This window comes from Ixodes scapularis, unplaced genomic scaffold (genome assembly GCF_016920785.2).
Source record: "Ixodes scapularis isolate PalLabHiFi unplaced genomic scaffold, ASM1692078v2 PGA_scaffold9__187_contigs__length_104089568, whole genome shotgun sequence".
NCBI classification, from domain to species: domain Eukaryota; kingdom Metazoa; phylum Arthropoda; class Arachnida; order Ixodida; family Ixodidae; genus Ixodes; species Ixodes scapularis.
In genome coordinates, this window is record NW_024609884.1 from 35,917,417 (window position 1) to 35,938,850 (window position 21,434).

General features: G+C 40.0%; 1 protein-coding gene across 1 annotated transcript in view; it reads right to left on the minus strand.

Annotated features, from left to right (window-relative positions):
* Nucleotides 1-714: 714 nt before the first annotated feature.
* LOC8033007 (protein PTHB1) overlaps nt 715-21,434 on the minus strand; it is a 33,173-nt gene continuing 12,453 nt past the window's right edge. Inside the window, exons 5-22 of the mRNA XM_029994932.4 lie at nt 20,281-20,394; nt 20,026-20,200; nt 18,230-18,314; nt 18,060-18,147; nt 17,438-17,533; nt 16,892-17,021; nt 16,078-16,253; nt 15,028-15,104; nt 14,872-14,931; nt 10,386-10,587; nt 8,556-8,696; nt 6,470-6,556; nt 6,192-6,367; nt 5,957-6,109; nt 5,241-5,423; nt 4,115-4,316; nt 2,240-2,335; nt 715-1,044 (exon numbers count right to left, since the gene is read on the minus strand). Of these exons, the coding sequence (XP_029850792.3) occupies nt 944-1,044; nt 2,240-2,335; nt 4,115-4,316; nt 5,241-5,423; nt 5,957-6,109; nt 6,192-6,367; nt 6,470-6,556; nt 8,556-8,696; nt 10,386-10,587; nt 14,872-14,931; nt 15,028-15,104; nt 16,078-16,253; nt 16,892-17,021; nt 17,438-17,533; nt 18,060-18,147; nt 18,230-18,314; nt 20,026-20,200; nt 20,281-20,394 (2,342 nt within the window). The 3' untranslated portion in view covers nt 715-943. The remainder of the gene's footprint in view (nt 1,045-2,239; nt 2,336-4,114; nt 4,317-5,240; nt 5,424-5,956; nt 6,110-6,191; nt 6,368-6,469; nt 6,557-8,555; nt 8,697-10,385; nt 10,588-14,871; nt 14,932-15,027; nt 15,105-16,077; nt 16,254-16,891; nt 17,022-17,437; nt 17,534-18,059; nt 18,148-18,229; nt 18,315-20,025; nt 20,201-20,280; nt 20,395-21,434) is intronic.

Genomic DNA, 21,434 nt, shown 5'->3' on the forward strand with positions numbered 1-21,434 from the left:
ATAAAATATTTTTACCACCACATAACATATCCATTAGTTTGTGTAATGTTTGTTGAGCATGACATAATGCGTGCGTGTTATCTTGCTGTTTCTATTACATGTTTCTATCATGCGCCAGAAAGTAAGATTATCAACTGTACATTTGGATGCTCAGAAGAAAAAAAAAATGGCATGTCATAGCGTTTATCTTCAATAATTACTAAATATTGTAACTTGTTGCTTCTCGTATTTTTAATCTGCGGTATGTTCTCGTGCTTTTAAGCTTTGCTGTTACGTTGTGTATTGGGTGGCGTTTTTCGTCCTCTGCATGAACGTTGCAGACGCCATATGACAGCTTTCGCCATGTGTAGGCATGCACCCATGCGTTTGCCCTGTATGTATACTATATTTTCCATACTAGAAGAGTCACGTTGAGGCAATATTTTTAAATATTCTGTGCTGTTAAAGACGGCATATGTGTCGTATCTTTCTGTGGTTTAGAAAGAATGAAAATGTTTTGTATGCGCGTTGTGTCACTGACGCCTCAGCTGCGCAGGGACTGCCTTCCTTTGCGGACGTTTCACAAGAAAGTGAAACCTACTGCTTAATAATATTTCGTATATGTTACAATTCAATATTGTTGAAATAAACGTTTCATAACCATATCTCGTCTCAGCACTACAATATGAGCGTAAGGACATCAGTGGGAGTGCGTTGATAGAAAGCGGGGGGGGGGGGGGGGGCGCTTTGGGGAAACCTTGCCCCCCCTAATGAAAAATCCTGCGCACGCCTATGACACCGACTATAATAATATTTTAGACGTAAATTTCCCCAAAAGTGTAAGAAAATAGCCTATAAGACCTATTCTCCGCGCATGCATAAGTTGAATGACAATGCAGAACTCAGTCCAAGCCCTCTCCTATAGCAAGATAGCAATGCTCTATAGTACACATGTTGAGGGATCTCAGGGTGACAAATCATTTCCAGGATCACCTGACTCCTGCGACTCAGCCATCCAACGTTCTAATTCTGAGTCCTGCTTGGCTGATTTACTTGTAGAAGGTCCTGGACACAGAAACAGTATATGTCAGCATTTGCTAGTAATTTAGTCACCGCGCATAGGTCGTGCCCTTGCTCGCGCCTTCACAAATGCTCCATCCCAGAGTTCCCCGTCGGATGCACCTTTGCATCGTGGCACTTGCACAATATTACCACGCAAACTGTTTTTTGGCACAACTCGAACTCAGGATGATTATAATAAACTCTGCTTGCCATATTGCCTCTACTTCAGACTCAGTAAAATGTGAGGTGCACTAATGTGCAGGAGGCGATTAAGAAGCAACAGACAATCAACACAAACCAGTCATATTCCCGAAAAGAGATAAAGGTAAAATTTAACATTATACTTTTATTGACATGAATGTAAATAGTAGGCTTTTTTAATAAGAGTACATAAACTGCCGCTGAATATCAAAAATGCTTTTAGAACCTTTAAGTGAATATCAATATACTGTGCGTTTTTTTTTTTTTTTTTTTAATATAGCAAAAAATAAAAAAAAAACAGTGTAAACAGAGAATTGATTCCTTCGTGACAACTTTACCGACCAAATTAGAAAATCAAACCATTTGTGTCTGTGTGTGTACTTTTTTTTTTTTTTTTTTTTTTTTTTTTTTTTACGCTTGTATTGGGCGAGTGTTGCACTGCCGAAAACAAACGGAGCATGCGCGCGTTTATCGCAGGCGGCTTCGGCGCCGGGGGAGTATAATAGTGATACCCTCGTCCTTTGCTGGTAACAGCCGCGATTGAAGCGCAGCGCATTCGGACAATCGTGATTGCGTTGGGGGTCATGTGATCGCGCTCCTCGTCACCTGCTCCTTCAGCTGACGCATTCAAATTTCTAATTTGAATGCGTCAGCTGGAAGCAAATATATTTTCTTTTCAGGAATACATCCAGATGAAATTAATTAGTGGATTTAAGTTAATTATTTGCTAATTATCACATTACACTCTCTACCCGTCGTCTTCCGCGGCGGGTAATGTTACAACAACATATCCCAAAAGGAAGTTCTGTATTTCCAGTGTCCTTTTCTTTTTAATTATTTGCATTCTTAGAAAAGAAACAAAAACTGTATAACTTGATAGCACCTTCAGTTGGTATACATGCACGCAACAAAATGTTTCATACTGCATATTTCTATGATGCACCTATGTAATCTGTGATGTGAAGTAAAGAATAGACACCAAATTAAGAACTCTGACCTGGCACAGGTGATAAGAGAGCAGTACCACTCAGCTCAAACATTTCTTCTCGTGTGTCAGAGCCATCTTGTTCACCATCCTCTGCTTGTTTTACAGCTGCAGTAAAAACAAAGAGAAACTCATTGGAAAAGATAATCCCTTTATATTTACCATTAACACAAACTTCCCCAGCTACTGATACACCGAGAAACCAAAACGAAATGAGAAGGCCACACATTTAAGACTTCTACCCTTTCCTACACTTACAGACAACTTTTTTTTTCTGGCCCCAAAGTGTCACGGCATAATGCACTCAAGGGAAGAGTGCATTAACCTTCTAGGCGTCCATGTACTCGTTTCATGGACATTTTTAACATGAAATAAGCAAACAAAACCTTACACGTCCCGGCTGAAAAAAAAGAAAGCTGAAATCTTATTAATTTTTACTTTTTGATGCATAAATTAATGTGCATATACTGGTAATAGAAGAAAGCTTCAATGTAAAATTTTACTACAAATCCACAATTTGAATTGTGGGCTTAGGACAGATACATTGCACCTGCAGACTGAACTAAAGAATTTTTTAAACTTGGTAAAACAAAAAAAAAAAAAACTATTTAAAACTGCCATTCTACATAAACAAAGAGCATCCAGTTACATAGTTACCAAGTTTTGCAAACCTGTGTTTCTCCAACGATTTAAATCACATTCCCCGATAATTTCACATCAGATTAAACCGACCTCCTAATCAAATCTGAGTGTCCACTCAAACTGCACATTTGTGGTACGAGGTGCCATAATTTCATAGTTTGAGGTTGCTTGAGATACCCTTAAAGCTGGTTTCACCTCCATTAAAACCTATCCCTCTCCTGGGATTTCAGCTTCTCTGCAATGTTTCTAAGGACACCAATGAGCAATTTGCACATTGGTGCCTTATTTTAGGGGGTACACTTTATCTTAGGGGGTACATTTTACAGCATATGTATATCGCCCTGTGTCCGTCGCTGTGTGTCAATGTCAATCACCGTGCAAGCGTAACCGTGTGTTCGTCGCCGGTACCACGGCGCATGCGCCTGCGAGCACAAATCTGAAAAACAAAATGCCTGTGCCAGCTGCGAAGTTGTGGGGGTAGAACCCAGGTTCCTGTGCTTCTGAAGTGTTAATCCACTCGGCCACGAGTCTTTATATTCTCTTTAATACATGGAAATAAAGTCTGCGGCTGCAGAATATCAGGTCAAATGCTCATTAACAAGACAACTAAGGATCATGGCCCGGGGGGGGGGGGGGGGGGGGGGGGGGCACGAGCCCCGATGCCCCCCCCATAGTCTACGCCTATGGTGCCGCATGTTTTTGGATACCCCACTCATAAAAGACTGCCACCTGCATCATGAACCCACATCTTTGGCAACCATTGTGAAAACAAATTGTGCTACTGAAGCGTATCATAAAGAGTTCGTGGAGTAATTATTTCAAAACTTCAGAGACATGTGTTGCAATACCAGAACTTTTGAATTTACTTCCTGCATCAAATCATTCGTGACCAGAAATGGTCTGCTCTGCCGCTCTTCGTTAAACGTTCTAACCCATCTTTGCAACATTACTTTGCTCACATGACATTTGTCATTTTCAAAAATTTTATCACACACCAAACTTTGGAGTTGGCAGGCCGTTCTAATCACTTATATACAGGATTAATGCAAAGCATGAAATACACAAATAATCATAGTCTTACAAAATGGCATTGGGGTGTGACTAATGGACGAAAAGACACAACTGCACATGTGCAACTCGAAAGTGTATGCTCTCGCAGTACTTAAGCACAAACGGTATTAACTTTCTGGATATGCCTCGTATTTATTGCTAGAGGCTATAACTGATTTCATATAGGTACTCAACCTGTGGTTCTCTTTGGCAGATCCAAAGAGAGCTGGGCACCATCCAGCAGTCGTTCAAAGGTGACAGCAATCAATGTTTTCAGCCTAGCCACATCCTTTAGAGGAACAAGCTCTGTGGGAACTGGAGGTGGCTCTTCATCAAGGTTTCTCAGCCCTGTCTGAAGTAGGTGGCATAATGCAGCCTCCAGTTTCTCCTCCCAGCCCTGAAGAAGCAGAAGTCCAATAAAACAAAATTAGCAGTGACAAAGAAAAGAATGCTAAAAAGACTCACTTTCATGATTCAAAGTTTAGCTTGTGCCAAAGTTTCAAGACAAGCCTGCCCCCTACTCAGCCCACCTCTATATAGGTAATAGAAATGAATATGCTGCTTAGAAATTAACAAACTATTTAAAAAAGATTTTAAGATAGTAGAAGATAGCCTTCACATAGAAGACTACACCCAAAAGAGGAAGCGGGCAACCCTCTAGAACTCAAGGCGGCCGAACGCGTGGGCTGTGATGAGCAAATCAGGAACCACCTCAAAGAAGACGCGGACCCTCTTTTGTGGGACAAGTACAGCCGATGGGAACGGGTGTGCGTACGAGAACTCCGAACATGCATTGCAATGATACAGCAAAGAATGGCCAAGTACCGAAAGAGGCCACGAAAGGAGACCGACGACGGAAACAATCAAGGCCAAGTGCATCACGGTAGCACAGCCGAGAACGAGGGTCTCTGCGAGAGTTGCAGGGTGCCAGCATCAGAAAAACATGTCTTCTGGTTCTGCCCTAGCACACACAGACTTCACCAGGCCGCAATCAACCAGCTGCCCAGTTTACTGAAACCCGCCATATTTGAGGAGTGGTGCTTGCCTACAGGTGCCCCACAACACAGCAAAGCTGTGCTTGACTCGCTCCTCACTTATGTAAAGACTGTGGGACTCACGCACTACATTTAGCCACCCCTCTATTCCCTCCATCTCCGAAAGATGACATTAATCAAGCTCCGAAGATAAGTTCTCTTTTCCTGTTTTAATAAAGACATTTCAACAACATACATAGAAGACTATATAAAAACTACATAAATATTAGAGATCAATATTACTACTACTACTGATAGCAGAAACTATATGCCATGTAAAAACTAACCTCTTTAATAGATGAATTTAAATCAACCGAAAATGCAGCTTGGAAGATCTTGAAATCGGCAGAATTCATCTGCACTTTGAGTTTGAGTAACAAAAGTATCAGTTGACTCGCAGAGCTGAGCATGGAGATGACATTTTCATGTGCCTTGCATGCTTCCATTTGCTGATTGGCTAATGACAGGAGCTGAGAAACAGAAATACAAAATTCATTATACATAGTATGTTAGTCAGGTCGTTAAGTACCTAATAGAAAGATTTTGGACCAATGCTGACAAAGTATGCCCCCATACTGTTATTTAATCTGAAAGCACATTAAGTGTAAAATTAGCATAGCTTTCTACCATTCCTGTATTTAAAAACGCTGCAGCAGGAGGCAGAAATTAACCCATAAACAGCCTCAACTTTCTACAGTATCACTTTCCAAGACTGCTCCAACCAATGCAAACGAGGACTTTGAATGCAAGGTTGATATGGCATTAAAGCATTGCGAGCAGTGCAAGGAGAAGCATTCTTCTACAAGCAACCCAGCAAAAAATAAAATGCCTGACTGGGCCTATGTCCTTGCAAGCTTCCACACTTTCATTTTCTGGAATTCTACAACTGGCTGGAAGGCATCAAGTACGCATAAATTCTCCTCCAAAATCCATCCAACCCTTAGCTATAGTGTCTCAATACACTTTTGATTGGCAGTTTGATTTGTTTATACCCGACACTTACCTCTCGCTGAGTGACTTCCAGTAGAGAGTCAAAATTGTTTAGAGGAGTTGGAGTTTTATCCTTGAGCTTTGTGAGAACACACTTCTGAACCACCCTAAACTGTGCTGCCCTTTGTCCTAAGTGTTCCTCGAGTTCCATTCCCCTTTGTCTGACCTAAGTGGAAAGAAATAACATCCACATTTTCATCGTAAAGTCTTGATTTAGATCAAAATGACAGTAGCCAGATTGTCCCCACCTCAAAATACTTGTCAATGATGTCAAAATATTCTTGTAATGGCAGGTTTGAGCTGAAGCTGTACTTCAAGGCTTCCCCGTTAACGGAGCGCTTGTAATACTGATGCAAACGTCGTATAAGCTCCATAGTTGGAAGCCAAAGTGCAGCAAAGCTGTCACTCTGAATTCTGTACTTCTCTAGAAAAAAAAAAAAAAAAAAAAAATCTCTTTCATTCCAGTATTAAAATACACCACAAACACAAATTTATTTACTAGAGAAACAGGATTACACATACTTACGGGAAGATCGAGACACTAATATGCTCACTTGGGGTCCATGCAAGAACTGCATTCCAACAGTCTGTGAATTTATATCAGACACAAAATCTGAAATCAATATTTATAGCATGAAAATCTCCTTATTAGAAGAAGCACTAGTTGCTGGCAGCTTGACCTGACATCACCTCCTTTCAACTGATTTCATGTGATTGTGCATTATAATAAAAACTGTGGTTACACCATACATCCTTATATGCTCTCCTACCAACAATACCATTCCTGCCTAAAGCACAAAGAAAGCCATTAAGACAAAGAATGCATGAGAGAAAACAGTATATTTTATTACAAGATAAAATAAAATATGCTGGGCTAAACCAGCATATTTTATATTAAAAATGTTATGTACTATGAGCTTTAGAAGGTACATTTTTAGAAATATTGACTAGATAACAAATTATGCAAACACTTTATGATCAAATGCCAATACAGTGATGTCTCGTTAATATGGACGCCTCCGTTCCCCCAAAAAATCGTCCATAATGTGAGTTGTCTATAATAATGAGAAAAAAATGCATGTATTTTCCTAGTTTGTCCAGGAAAATTGTGTCCATATAGCGGGATATCCATATTAAAAGGGTAAAATTAACGAGACATGACCGCATAAAATTTATTTACAGCGTGTTTAGCAATTAATTACCCCCATATTATGCGCAGCCCTATCAAGAACACAGGCATAAAAAAAATAGCACAGCAAAATCTTTCGTATAACAAATATTTGTGCAAGAAAAGCACTTTCTAAAATCATATGCTTGTGCCTCTTCCTCCGATTACACCACATAGGACTCTTGCAGCTACAACACATAGATACCGAAATCCTCTCAGTATAGTGACATCACTATTATGAACATGAATATTTACTCCTTATAAAAAGTACAAGGTATTTCTATTAAATAAACCTGTACATCTACTTTTTTACAGAGTAAGTAGAAGCAAATTATTTCCACTTTGAAAGGAAAGCAGCAAACGAGGAGGCACTAATAATGTTTAGACTCGAAAATAGGATTTGCACTGGAATTAGTATATGAACATCATGCTCAGTGTCCCAGCAGATGCCCCTTCTTTTAAACTAAATTTTACATTAGTGTCGTGCAAATACTCCAATTGTATTTTCGAATAATGCGCTATTCAATATTCGCTTCGAGGTGAGCTGCGATATTCGTATTTCTCGAAGTGTTGATCGCGGCGGGATAGCCTTATTGAGTGCGCTTCTCACCGAGCACACGTGCACTGGGGGAAAGCAAAACCTGCAAAGCCTGATCGCGGCAGGTTAGCCCCGTTGAATGCGCTTCTCACAAAACATCTGTGCACTGCGTAGGAGCAATACCCTCGGAGCTCGCGGGCTCGCGGGTATTGCTTCTCCGCAGTGCACAGGTGTTCTGTAAGAAGCGCACTCAACAGGGCTAACCCACCGCGATTATGAAAAAGTTATATTGAGTTTCTTCAAGACAATCATGTACAGAATTGTCTCAGGAGACATGGCTAAAGGCACTTTGACCATGCCACCCTCTTAGCAGCAGCGGATACAAACATTAAATACAAAGCAGCAATGTGCCGACAGCCCGCGTCATCATTCATGCTTGTTTTTTTTTCTTATTGTCAAATTTGAAATAGAAGAATATATGCATAAGATTTATAAAGCCCTTTGCTTAGGATAGCTGTGAAACATCTGTCGTTAACATTACCAGTTCATAAATATAGTTAAATTAAAATTAATTGAGCTTAGAGATGCACAAGTGGAAGGTTGGAAACAGCCTTCTCGAATTCAGCTAGTTTTTGCTTAACCAAGGTGCACGGTAGTGAAAGACTTGGAGAAATTTTCGATATTTGATCCGAAAATATACGGCCAAAACCACTATTCGCTTTGAATTCGCTTCGAACTCAAAATCCACTATTCACACATGCCGCTATAATCATTGCCTTGTCATTTGCTCGGCTCCTTCAAGTAAATGGCAGGGACCAGCTCTCTGCATGTTGTACATGTAAAAAGTGCCAAAGAAAATGCGACTGGAACTTACGGTATAAATTGGTTGTATGGCTAGGTACTGACCTGAAAAAAGTTCATTAGATGGCACAGCTGGCTTATTGGTCTCAATGGTTAGTTTGTGCTCAGATGTCTTCTCAGCCATACATGGTTGAGCAACCAGAGTTAGGGGCAAATGCAAGGATGCCTGTGCCACTTTTGAGGCTCCTGGAACAAATAGAAGTAAAAACCAATAGTATATATAGTTATCTTACATGTTAAAAATTAATTGCAACAAGAAATCGCCAAGTAAATCCTGTAAAGGCGTCTAAAGTCAACAAAGAAAGCTTCCTAGTTCTTTTTTTCTATAAAGGCTAACCTGCAAGCAGGCTTCAGAAAAAGGTGGAAATGCATCCAGCGTCTTGATTTCATGCTCTTAATGGGTATGTTATTTTTTTAACAATTATATCTTTCTCAGAGCTGGCTATAATAACAGCAAACATTGAAACCATTGTACTCAAGAATCATTTTCCTAGACTCATCATAAAACACTCAACAGGAACACATCTAACATTACAAGGTCTCAAAGGGAGGCACTCGCTCGAGCTTGAGGTTTGTGCACCTCAAAGACAGGGACAAAGAACGAGACGACATTAAGCTCTACTTACAGCTGGATTATTTATTGAAAAACACACATCATTTGTACAGATCATTGGGCTCCTGCCACAGGAAGGCGATCTCGTTATCAGATAGTTGCAGTGACTTACATAGTCCAACTCCCCCCTCGCCCTTATGTTAGATGCTTCGAAAATTTCCCTCAATTTTATTCTTGAGTATTTTGAGTATTTTTGTCTCTTGCAGATTAGGAGCACCTGAGCCTTGTCGCAGTGGTGCCCTACCATTGAAACAGCTCCTCGTCTGCCCCACGTACAGCTTAGAATATGTCATAGGGATTTCATAAACCACTGACGTAGAATGTTCAATGAACTGAGTGGCACATTTCTTTACGGATGTGTCTTTACTTAGTTTTATGCCGTTGATCCTTGTGCAGCGACCGGACAGCTTTGACGGGTGGAAAAAAACAATGGGGACTTCAAAGTGTGCAGCAACTCTTTTTAGATTAGGCAAAAGCTGATGGGCATATGACCACTGGTCTAGTGTTCTTTCTAAATGCAGCAGTTTCTCTTTCACCTTTTCTTTTTAGGCTTCAACATAAGGAACTCCGTAACCTCTGCCAAAAAAGAGACCGAATATCCTGCGAATTTAAGGCGGACCGCCTGGTCGCTGAAGCTGTTGCTCATGTCGTGTTTGCAGGGCTTGTCAAGGGAAGCCATCATCAAAGACAGAGCAATCCTTTTTACCAGTTTTGAGTGTGCAGACGAAAACGGAAGAACAGCCCTTTTTTGTGTACGGCTGATATTTCCATCAAATGTGGTCTATTTCTTTCTCAAAGTGCAGATGTAAATTTAAAAACTGCAATTCCCCCGATACCGCAAATTGATGGCTAAAAGTAAGCCTATGCGATTTTGGAGAGAACACTTCTAGCACTCAATTAATTAGTTCTTTGTAGCAAACAGACTGGGTAAATGCACCATCACTGCACTTATCTGATGAGCCCCTGTGGTGGGAGTCCAATGATTTTTACAAATAATGTATCTTTAGATAAACAATCCAGTTGTAAGTAGCACTTGGTGTTGTCTTATTTTCTGCCCCTGTCCTTGAGGCACTTATGCTTCTTTCGATGCATCAACTAGCTCAATTATCCGTTTTACGCACCTCACATACTCTGGCCAAAGTCTGAAACTTAAAAAAACAAGGGACTGAGACATGTTTGAGTATGGGTTCAACATTATTCAATAGTGCCATAAGCACAATAAGAAAAAACAATGATGCTTCATTCAGTGATGTTGAACCTACCCCCCTTACTCTGGTACACAGCAACCACTTTCAGCTCCAACGAAGAAGGCAGTGCATCTCCAGCTTGTTTCACTGTGAAGGCCATCTGATGGTAATCAAGAAGGCTGCTCAATGTAAAGTCTCCATTCAAAGCAACAAGAGGTCTTGCAACTTGAACCACTACGTGAACATCATGCAGAGGTGTTGATGTTTCAAGATGAACCTGCAGGAAGATCCATGAAACTTTGGCATAATGTCATAAATGACTGTCAGGATGAACTAAACAAACCTAACTGCAGCACATACTTCAAAGCAAAGATTTCAGAGTTCAGAAGCTATTTTGTTACATTAGAAAGTAGAATAAATAGAAAATTTAATATGCAATAAACTCTAGATGCTATGACCATTAAGGCCCGTTCACACTCTTGCGACCGAGTACGACTGAGAGAGACGAGATCTCTTAAAACTTCTTAAATGTTTTTAGAATGAGGGAACACACTGGTATTGTGGCGCCATCTATGCGGTGACCCTGGAACTGCATTTCACAAGAGCGAAGGTTTTGCGGGATTTCCCAGGTCAAATGTGCGTAATACCCATAGAAAGGCTCGTTTATAACATTGACAAAAGTTTTTCGAGCCAAGAAAGAAAGGATAATGCGCGAGAAATAAAAAAGACAAAAACAAATATGCCGGACCGCCGAGTTTACACTGCTTCCCAATAGATGGCGCCAGTGTGTTCTCTGGTTTAAGAAGTTTTAAGGAACCCAGGTTTAAGAGGTCGCAAGAGTGTGAACGGGCCTTTATTGTACTTGACAGATGAGCCACAGTCTAAGGTTTGCTTATCTAAGCTATAAGTAGGGTTCAGAGGTTTCAAATAAATTGGAATGGAGTCTATAAACACAAAGGGACAACTTATTTTACAATCTGAATTTCGCAATATTAAACTAAATATTTAACATTAAACATTAAACTAAACTAAAAAGGTGACCAAATTTTTAGTTCCAAGAATCTTTAGCACACGTTTTGGGCTCATTTCACCTTTTACACTGTTGCTTTATGTGTGCTTAAGAGAAAATTAAATAAGCATCTTGACCAGTCAACAATCACACGAAACAAAGGGACTGCAATTTGAATATGCTCTGTTCAATCTGGTGTTGATATGTTTGCACTTTATTATTTGCTTAAGTATGAACCCAAGTACAAGACCAACTTGAAAATACAAACACCAACCACACGAAACATATTTATAAAACAAATTAAACAATTACAAAAACATACCAAATAGACACTTCTGCAGTACCGCAAAATACCGCAGAAGCGCCCACTGAGCTCATTCGTTCATTATTAATATTTCCCAAACTTGGGAGTTCTCCAAATTATATATGTTAACCGCCCAATTTGGCTAGACAAGCGCCCATGTCTAAATTAACCCATTTTTCAGTGAAAATGGGGTGGGTGCACCCCATTACTTTACGATACACTGGAATCTTGTTTTGTCATTTTCTTAGCTGACGATATTGTTGTTGTCGTTGAAGTAACCAGAGGTGAACACACATACAAGTGCAGAGTTGTCCTAGAGTAGAGGGAAAGTGCAATCATTCAGTCCTCAGATATTCATACCAGCGAGGCGGTTTGAATATTTTAGTAATCAAATTTTACTTCACAAGTTATCACTTTGAGGCTTAAACACTTTAATTGTTTGTGATTCTCGAGCTATCTCCGAGACAGATAAAACTGCATCTCCCATGGAGATGCTGAGTTGCATTTTTTTCGGTTCCCTCGGTGTGCAGCAGGTCTCCAATCTTGGTCCTTTCATTTTTAATGTTTTTGTGAACGACATTCAGGAGGTGAAATTCCATTTTAGTACTTTGTCTCTGTTCGCTGATGATATGAAGTTATGTTGAAAAGTGCAACGCACCCATGACTGTGCCTAGCTGCGGACTGATATTGATTTTATTTGTTCCTGGTGTGCAGACAACCAACTTAACTATAAATAAATAAATAAATACAGTAGACCGTAGAGCACCATTTATACATTTCTAAGGGAACCATGGTAAAAAAATGTATGATCCAGGAAAACCAAACAACCAATAATGCATTCAGGGGCCCATAGATGAGGCAGAACGCAACTTTTACACAACAATTTCCATGGACTTCTAGTTGTGGAGAATTACTATATTTGTTCAAATATAGGTTAGACGTTTTAGAGCGCAGCTCTTAGGCGCCTATTTCCGGATTGAGCAGCGTCCGCGTCGGCGCAACAGTGCGTTGCATTATGGAGCGTTTCCCTGCTAAAGTTAGTGGAAAAATTTCCCGCTAAATTTAGCGGGAAACTTTTTCCACTAAATTTAGCAGGGAGACGTTTCTGCTAAATTTAGCTTGAAATTTTCCTGCTAAATTTAGTGGGGAAATTTGCCCACTAAATTTAGCGGAACAATTTTCCTGCTAACTTTAACGGGTTAGGTTTCCCCGCTAAGTTTAGCAGGGAAATTGACATCACATGACCTCAACACCAATCTAGTTTCCCCGCTAGCGGGGAAAATGACGCCACAACTTCGTGTCACGTCACCCATGAACAAATTCAGCGGAAGAGGGAGAGGAGGAGGAGAAAAGGGTATGGAGAAGGGGGAGGGGCATACCCTCCCCTCCTCCTCTTCAAGAGCTGCGCTCTAGTTTTGCATTTGAAATCAGTAAATGTCTTTCATTTTTTTTTTTCTTTTCATAACTGTTCTTTAAATCTAGTGGCCTGTCTATAATCATAATAAAAAAAGTCTTTCAGCCTTTCCACTCTGGTGAAGAAAGAAGAGCAGCGAAGCTGCACTATGTGCCGCCGTCGCTCATAGATGGCGGTAGCTGTCCAGAGCGTTGTGTCGAGATTTATTTGTCCACGGACACGAAACTGGGGAAAATAGCCCTTAAAGACTCCTCTGTAAAAATGTCAGCTCTATAAGAGTGAGCAAAATTTCAGAGCCAATCGAGCTAATGCAGATGCTTCCCCTCATCCGCCGCTGCTCCTAGCACACCGAAGCAAAGCGGTGAAGCTCAACTCGCGCGCTGGTGCAAAAATGCGTTCCCTGACCTCTCCTGCACTCGGCAGGCAGCAGGAGGTGGAGCTACGGCGAATTTTAATTTGTGATTATGTTGCTCCGACAAATAATATAGAAAAAAAAACTTTACACATATTACTAGATCTGTCAGCATTTATCACCCTGGTGCACGCAGCCGTGTTCAGTTTGGTTTAGTTTTGACTGGACTGGACCCTGAACTGGACTGGTTTTGTGATGCCGCGGCGCAGTTCCCGCCTTGCTCTTTCACTCCATTCATTCGCTCGTAATGCCCACTTTCCCTCTTACGTAAGAGGAAAAGTCTTTCTGCACACTTCCAATGATGCGCTGCTGTTGACGCGCACTCCTCTAAAAGCTGTGGCGGCTGCATCCGAAACTACCGACGCCCCGGAGAACAGACTGGCTCTACGAGAACAACAAACCCCTGCGCAAAATGCTAATGCATTTCGTTGAGAATCAGAGTAGCAACAGCAGCGATTTCGGCATCACTTTTTTTTAAGGGGGGACACTACTCAGAAAAAGCAATTTCTGCAAAAAAAGTTGATTTTTAAAAATGTCATATTTGCATCCACCAACATCTACAGAGTATTCCCAAAAAGTTTCATTAGTTTACACTGCATAGTTAATTTTCTATAAATTATTTTCGGTCCACCAATGCTAAAGAAACGGTAGAGGTTGGAGCAATTCGAACAAAATGTTTCTCCATTCCACTTTTTGGCATAAATTTCACTTCAGGAAAACTATTGTTTTGTTATAACGTAACTTGGATTAATTTTTATGAGTTTTTCTGGGGTGAAATTTTAAGTGGAAGATAGCTATGAGCTTGTATTTCTTATTTTTGTCATTTTTCATGCTCAAAAACTAAACATTTTGGACAAAGAATGGAAATCTAAAAAACAGTATTCGTGTTTATGTGGCTGTTTTGTCATGAAAGATGGTAAAATATAGAAATATAGTTCCATAGCTATCTGGCTCTGAACTATCCTAAAGCAATATAATACATGAAAACGACAAATTTATAAGTAATTTCAAAGCAATAGTTGTCCTACGTAGACACGCCCACTTTCATCTTTGAACATTTGCAATTTTTTTTGTACTTCACCCAGATCAACAAAATTTGGCAGAAATTTTCTCAACATCAACAAAAGCCAGTCCTGTAAATGTCATTTAAATCAGACAAGTGGCTCAAGCATTCACTTTCTTGGGTAGTGTCCCGCCTTAAAGGTATCTACATCCGCTCTCACAGCTTTTTAGAATTCAAAAACCACTTTAGCTCTGCTTTATAAACATTAATATCTTTGCCCACTCGACCCTTTTAAAAAGTAAAATTAATTGGAAAAAGAATGAAGTTTAAATGTTTCGTTTCTGTTTTCGAAAGTGGAGTAAAAGGGTCAGTGAATTTTCGCAACATATAATTTAGCAACAGATAACAAAGCCTCTTACCTTTACTATAACAGAAGGAACAAGAGTATCACCATCATCGCTATAAACACCATCATCCAACTGAAAAACAAATTAAGCAGATATTTACATCAAAATAAAACCGTTGCACTAGAATAAAAATTAGTTTGTGAAAGAAATAAACAATATTATACTCACACAAGGCTCCTCAGATACTGTACTTGTAATGACTTTAATTTTCAGTTCACCCTCAGCCTTTTTGGAACCAGGGAAACCTAAGGAAGAAAATGCTATACTGTCAAGCAAAGGTAAGAAACTATTCCTGGATGCAACTCTGCTTTAAACATATATGAGCTACATGTCAAACATCAAACCTATGTTTGTGCCACAAGCGCAAGTGAGTGACTGGACCATCTTCGAGTGTAAATTTTTAATTACAAGGAATCTTAATTTATGCGGTATTGCAAACCCTGGTTGAGATTGAAGTGAGAGAAGCCAAATGATACAGAACACAAAAATGTACCTCATAAAATAAGCACAACCTATGTTCACACAAAAATAAATGTAGTACAAGAGGTTTACATGCCCAACCAATGAAGGGCACCTAGCATGCCCCAGGGGACTTGAAATTAATTTGAACCTCCTAGGAATTTTTAATGTGCAACCGAAATCTCAATTTCACAGTGACTACTCCACAGCAAACTTCTATCACACTGGTAGGCATCTCGACCAGGATTACATCCGTAGCTATAATGCAGGTGCACCCTTCATTTTGTACATGAGCACAGCCGCCACAAGAACAAACACTTGGCAGTGATAGTCGAGATTATAGAGCCAGTTCAATTGAAAAAAGATTAAATAAATACAACTGCAGCAATTGATTTATAAAAATAGCCGTGTCTTCTGAAATGTTGAAAGCCAGAAGCATGCATCACTCGAGCAAACAAATGAAAACATTCCTTGAACCATTGTAGAGATGAAATGTCATCAAATAGAAAGGCACATTCCTCATGCAAAACCTAGGCTGTCCACAGTTTATTAAAATATTGTTAAAGTATTGCAATCTAAACCCTGAGGCAAGGAGAAATAAAATAATAGACAATGTGACATATGTACACTTTCTCTTCCTGTTCGTGTGTAACACTTCGAAACTAATTTGCAAACTCACAATCCCCAATGTATTTGGATTTTATAGCAAAATTGTCATTCTACAAATAGTGACCCAAAAAAAAAGAGAGACAGGCTCACTTTCTGTAGCTGACTTGATGAGCTTTTCAAGAGTCTTCAACTCTTCTTCCGTTTCTCTGAACGAAAAATCACGGCTCTCCGGAGCTTGTGCAACAAAAAGCGAAGGATCGGTCCCCAAATAGCAGCACTGGAGCTGACCTTCGTCTGACAGAGCAACAACTGCTCCCTCAATGCTCCTACAGAAAAGAAAAAGACCCATGTGAAACTATATTAAAGAAAGCAACATAAGTTCAATTTTAAAGACAAGCTTTTTTCTTTATGTAGCTAATGAATATTAGAACATTCAGTAACAAATTTTAGAGGGGCTGAGAACACCAAACTGGCAAGTCCAATATACAACTACAAATAAAGCTATGGCAATTACTGTAAAACCCTTAATGTTTGCGAGCCCTTAATTTTCGTGAATTCCACGAATTAAAATATTTGCGAAATTTAAGGGCACGCATTCGGTTTTTAAGAGTTTCAATGCGGGCGTCTGGAATTCGAAAAATTTAGTGGCCGCAATTATGTCCTCTGTGACCGATTCTCGAAAAATAGGGGCCACGAAAATAAAGGGTTTCACGGTATATCAAGCAATGCCAATATAACGGCAAACATACCCACAATTTGCCTTTGAGCAATAAGGCAAATAAAACTTTGTGCTTCCACACAAGGACAGAATCAACATCATCAAAATATAATCAAATCATAGTTAGACTTCCAACTACCACGATAGGGCTTGACTCCCAGGTTACAACTCCCCCACTGTCTCCATATGGTGCAATGTGAAGGGTGCAGCAAGTCCAGGTGGTTGTGCATATAACATACAACATACTGGATGGTAGCCCTGGCCACAGCAACCGGAGCAAAGGTCAGCTGTGCTGCCCATTTCAAGGTGGTGTCCTGATAAACGAGCAGTGTGCTCCTTTGCGTGGCCATCAAAAGCATTATGCTCCCTTCGTTCGCTGAAAACCCCAGCAACATTTTAGTGTTCCAATATCGGCCTTGGAAGGACATGAAGCTGACATCACTGACACTCCGAATTACTCCAAAAATGGCAAAACTGAGAGCCAGATTTTAAAACTATTCCTTTCTTGTTCTTCACTGCTATATTCTAAAGAGTGATTGCACAAGCATAAAACCCTATAGTAAAACCTTAAAGTACAGAGAACATTGCAAAACAAAACATACAACTCAAAGTAAATCACATTTATAAAAATTAATTATAGTTAAAGTACTATAAGAAGCTGCAAATGCAAATTTCATTTTTAAATAAGAATTGTGTGGTGGGCCAAGTTTGAGGCTTGCAAAGAGAATTTGGAATTAACCAATTAAAAATAAAACCTCAATGTAGAGTACGGTCAACCAAAAATCGACTTACCACTAGGATATGGGAACAGACAAGCACTTGAATAATCCAGCATCTTTAAAAAATGGAGCTCTCCACTTGGCTTAAATGCAAATAATGTTCTTTCTCCTAAGTAAAAAAGACATTCAAAGCATAGTGCATAGAGTAATTTGCCCTCCAGAAAAACCTTTGAATGAGAAGAAATTATGACAAAACATTAGATACACTGAACACAAGGGGCACAAATATATCAGGATCTTTCAAGTATCCCATTTTCTTGCATTCAGCATAAATTACAGAGCTCACTGACAGAACCCACCCAGCTCCAAAGAAATGGCAAGAAATTAAGTTGTCACATTTAAAGTCAATGGTTAAAGTGCTATAATTTATTTGGGTTTACTCAAGTTAATGAACAAGCTTCAACACAGACAACACATACAGCTTTTTGGAGCGTATGGGATTAGCACTCAGTCAAAAGCAGTTACACAATCATCCCACTTTTGCTTACCGACTGCATTTCTTCAGACCACCTGCTCTGAACTTTATGATTGAAAGAGTATGCCACAAGCTTTATCTGAAGTCATTTATCAAAGTAATAAGTTGTGATATACAACTAATCAATGACTAAAAGTAGCAAACAATTGATGGTACATACCAAGAACTAAAATAAGTGTTGGAGCATTAGAAAAATCTGCCACTGTTATGTCCATGGCTTCTTCCCCAATAGAAACAGACCAATCAGCCTGAATGAAAGCAACATTTGTAAAAACTGTGACCCCCATTTCATGAAAGAAGACAGGCTCAATATAAGAGCAGAACACTCACAACAATGCGCTTGCCTTTCGGAATAACATCAGCATCATCTGCTGGCCTCTTAGCAGCCTCCGTGGCAACAGCAAGTGTTTGAAATCTTATGAAAGATTTTAAAGAAGTACAAGGAATTCAGGATGCAATGCAAGTGTCAACAGGACACTTCATTTCTTCTAATGTTAAATATTTCTTGCTTTTCTCCTCATGTCGATCATGCTTAAGCCTTCAGTTTTCATACTGTTCTCTCTAGAAATTGCCATGAAATCGGCACCACAACAAAATAGCACATGACAAAACAGCACGTAACAAAACAGTACAGTCAAAACAGCATGCATCAAAACGGCACGGCATCAAAACAGCACAGCACAAAAACGAAGCAATGATAGAAGAGCAAATGGGCCAAAACAGAATGTCTAAAGAGCATAGCGATGAAGCAGCACAGCCTCAAAACCACGCTGACAATATAGCATCTGGCATTAATAAAATGAATGCCTCAAAGCAGTTCAGATGAATCAATTGGTGAAAGTAACAACACAATATTATAACAATGCTGTTAATCATAATGCATACTTTTTGCCTAATAAAGTGCAATCAACTTATAACGATACCACACATATTGATGTACAACTTAGTATAACGATCAGTTTCTAGAGTTTTTGACTTTTATTGATACCACAAATATTGATGTAGAACTTATGACGCTCAGTTCAACGATAATCAGTTATAACGATCGAATTTTCGGGTTTTCTCATTATCGTTACAAGTGGATTGCACTGTATATGGCTGTGGCTCTGATCAATGGCCCCCTAACATTTCCTGAAGCATGCTTTGAGCTTATAATTATTCCGAAGTCATTGTATACACAGTGTTACTTACAAAGGACGCGGAGCTTCAGGCAAACTCATTGGAGGACCAAATGTAGATTTTAGTGCAGCGGTTTGGTATTTCAGATTGTATTTTTGTTGGCAGAATGCTTAGTCGGCATCAAATGTAAGCTTTTGCCCGAAATATTACCGACATTGGTGGTTATCAAATAGCCATCACCGTATCACATTATACAACTTTTTTGATGGTCACTGACCATCGAGGAAGTGTTCAAAGTTTTGGCAGCATATGAACATGCATAATTAAAGTAAACTACTTACCAATAATATTCTATTTGGACTACACTTCAAGGGAAACGATACACAGCATAAAATGCAATTCTTTAGACACCATAAGAGTTATGACAAGCAGGATACATTACTGGTTCATTGCTTAGTAAAAATATTTCTACCAATCTATTCACATCAAAATCTAAAACTCGCTATGAATGACACAACACCCAAAATTAGCATAGCAGCATGTAGAATCAACCAAGGCTTAATCATGCTTCTCGCAGCCTCTTCTGTGTTGCAAACAACATTTTGGGTGGAAGGGTTGGCAGGCCCACCCCAGAGTTTCCTTATCCTTTCATAATCTAAGTCCGGACCATGACCAACCGTGATCCCGAGTAAACCATCTACCTTGCGTTATACTGTTGTTACTGCCACACCAGCTATGTGCATGCTGTTTCAACACTAATGCTGTTTTGATGTACTATTTTGGCACATGCTCTTATGTAGCTGTGCCATTTTGATGCTGTGCTGTTTTGTCACATGCTCTCGTCACCATGTGATTTTGATATGTGCTGTTTTGTCGTGCGCTATTTTGTCACATTCCCCACGAAGTTACAGAAGAACAAAACTCAAGATCAAAATCTCAACATATTATTACGGAAGTCGGATGGGACAATGCCATGTCAGAGAAAAGCTCACAAAAGTAGTACATACCTGTAGCTCTCAAAATGAAAAGCAGTATTCACAGTAACAAAGGAGTCTGTCTTCGAAACATATGCAAAGGGCCCTGGCAGTAGGAACTCAGGCAGAAACCTTGTGAATGCAAAACTCCCTTGCTCGAAAAATGACAGGGCACCATCCACGCTTTGCACACATACAAACTCTCGGTCTGCAAAAATAGATTACATGGAAATATAAATATAATTCAGCTTCATTGAATTTGCCGCCAAATACCTTTTTTAAACATACCTTTTACACCACCAAAGGTACCTTTGACAAGAGAAAAGGAACTATATTGGAGATTGTGCTCATACATCAAGCTCAGGTGGTACTGCGTACCGGGCTCGGCATCTCCAGCATTCCCTGGCGGAAATAACACTCTTCCTTGTAAGGTCATACAGACAAAAGATCATGCATACAGTTAAAAAAGCTAAACCTTTAGGATTATTTGGCTGGTACATGCTAGAGTAACTGTACGCAGCTTCCTAAAGGAAAATGATCATGCTGACAAAGACCGGTGAGCAGAAAATGGGTCCCACACAAACCACACTTTGTGTGATTTGTGCTAAATTTTGTTACTATTTTTTTTATTGTTTTTATTTTATTACCTTTATTCAAAACATGCCGCTCTCGCTGGCACATTTGCATTCAAATAAGATCATTTACCCTTCCATAGCAGCTTTGCTATGCAGCTCAGTGGCTATAGTAACCGACTGCCACCGCACTGACCCAGGTTCAAGCCCCACTGGCACGTCTTTCTTATTTTGATTTTTGGATGAACCTTTGTAAGCTTTATATATAACATAACGCCGTGTAAAGCTTCCAGCGTGTCAGTTGTTCATGACACTCGCCCATGAAAGTTTTCTCCCAGAAAACGACCCATAAAACACATTCTGCGTGAAAAGGGAAACAGAATATTGCAAGGACGTAGCCAGTGCACTAGCATCCCACCAGAGCTATGTGGGAAAGCAAGCTTGACTGATGCAGAAGGCAAGCAGCACCACATCACATCGACGCACTTGTGCTCACCACTGATGCATGTACTCGGTGGCATTGGAACAAGGTGTACCGGGGGGGGGGGGGGGGAGGGGGGGGGGGAGGAGGCAATCACTCCCCCCCCCTTAAACATTTCAGACGTTTCCGGTTTCCAGTAAACAATTCAATGAAAGGGGAGGGCAATATTCCCCTCTCCCATCACTTTCCCCTACCTCCCCAACAGCTCTGGATGGACCAGTGGGCTTGAAACGACAAGCAAACTTTTCCACAGAGCTCTGGACAAAGTTTGGTCACATGCACATTCCGATTCATAACAGGAAGTTAGCATGGAGCAAGAAAATAAAATACTGTGCAACAAAATAAATGAGTCTTTCCGTGATAGAGATACATAAAAATATCAGAAGCAT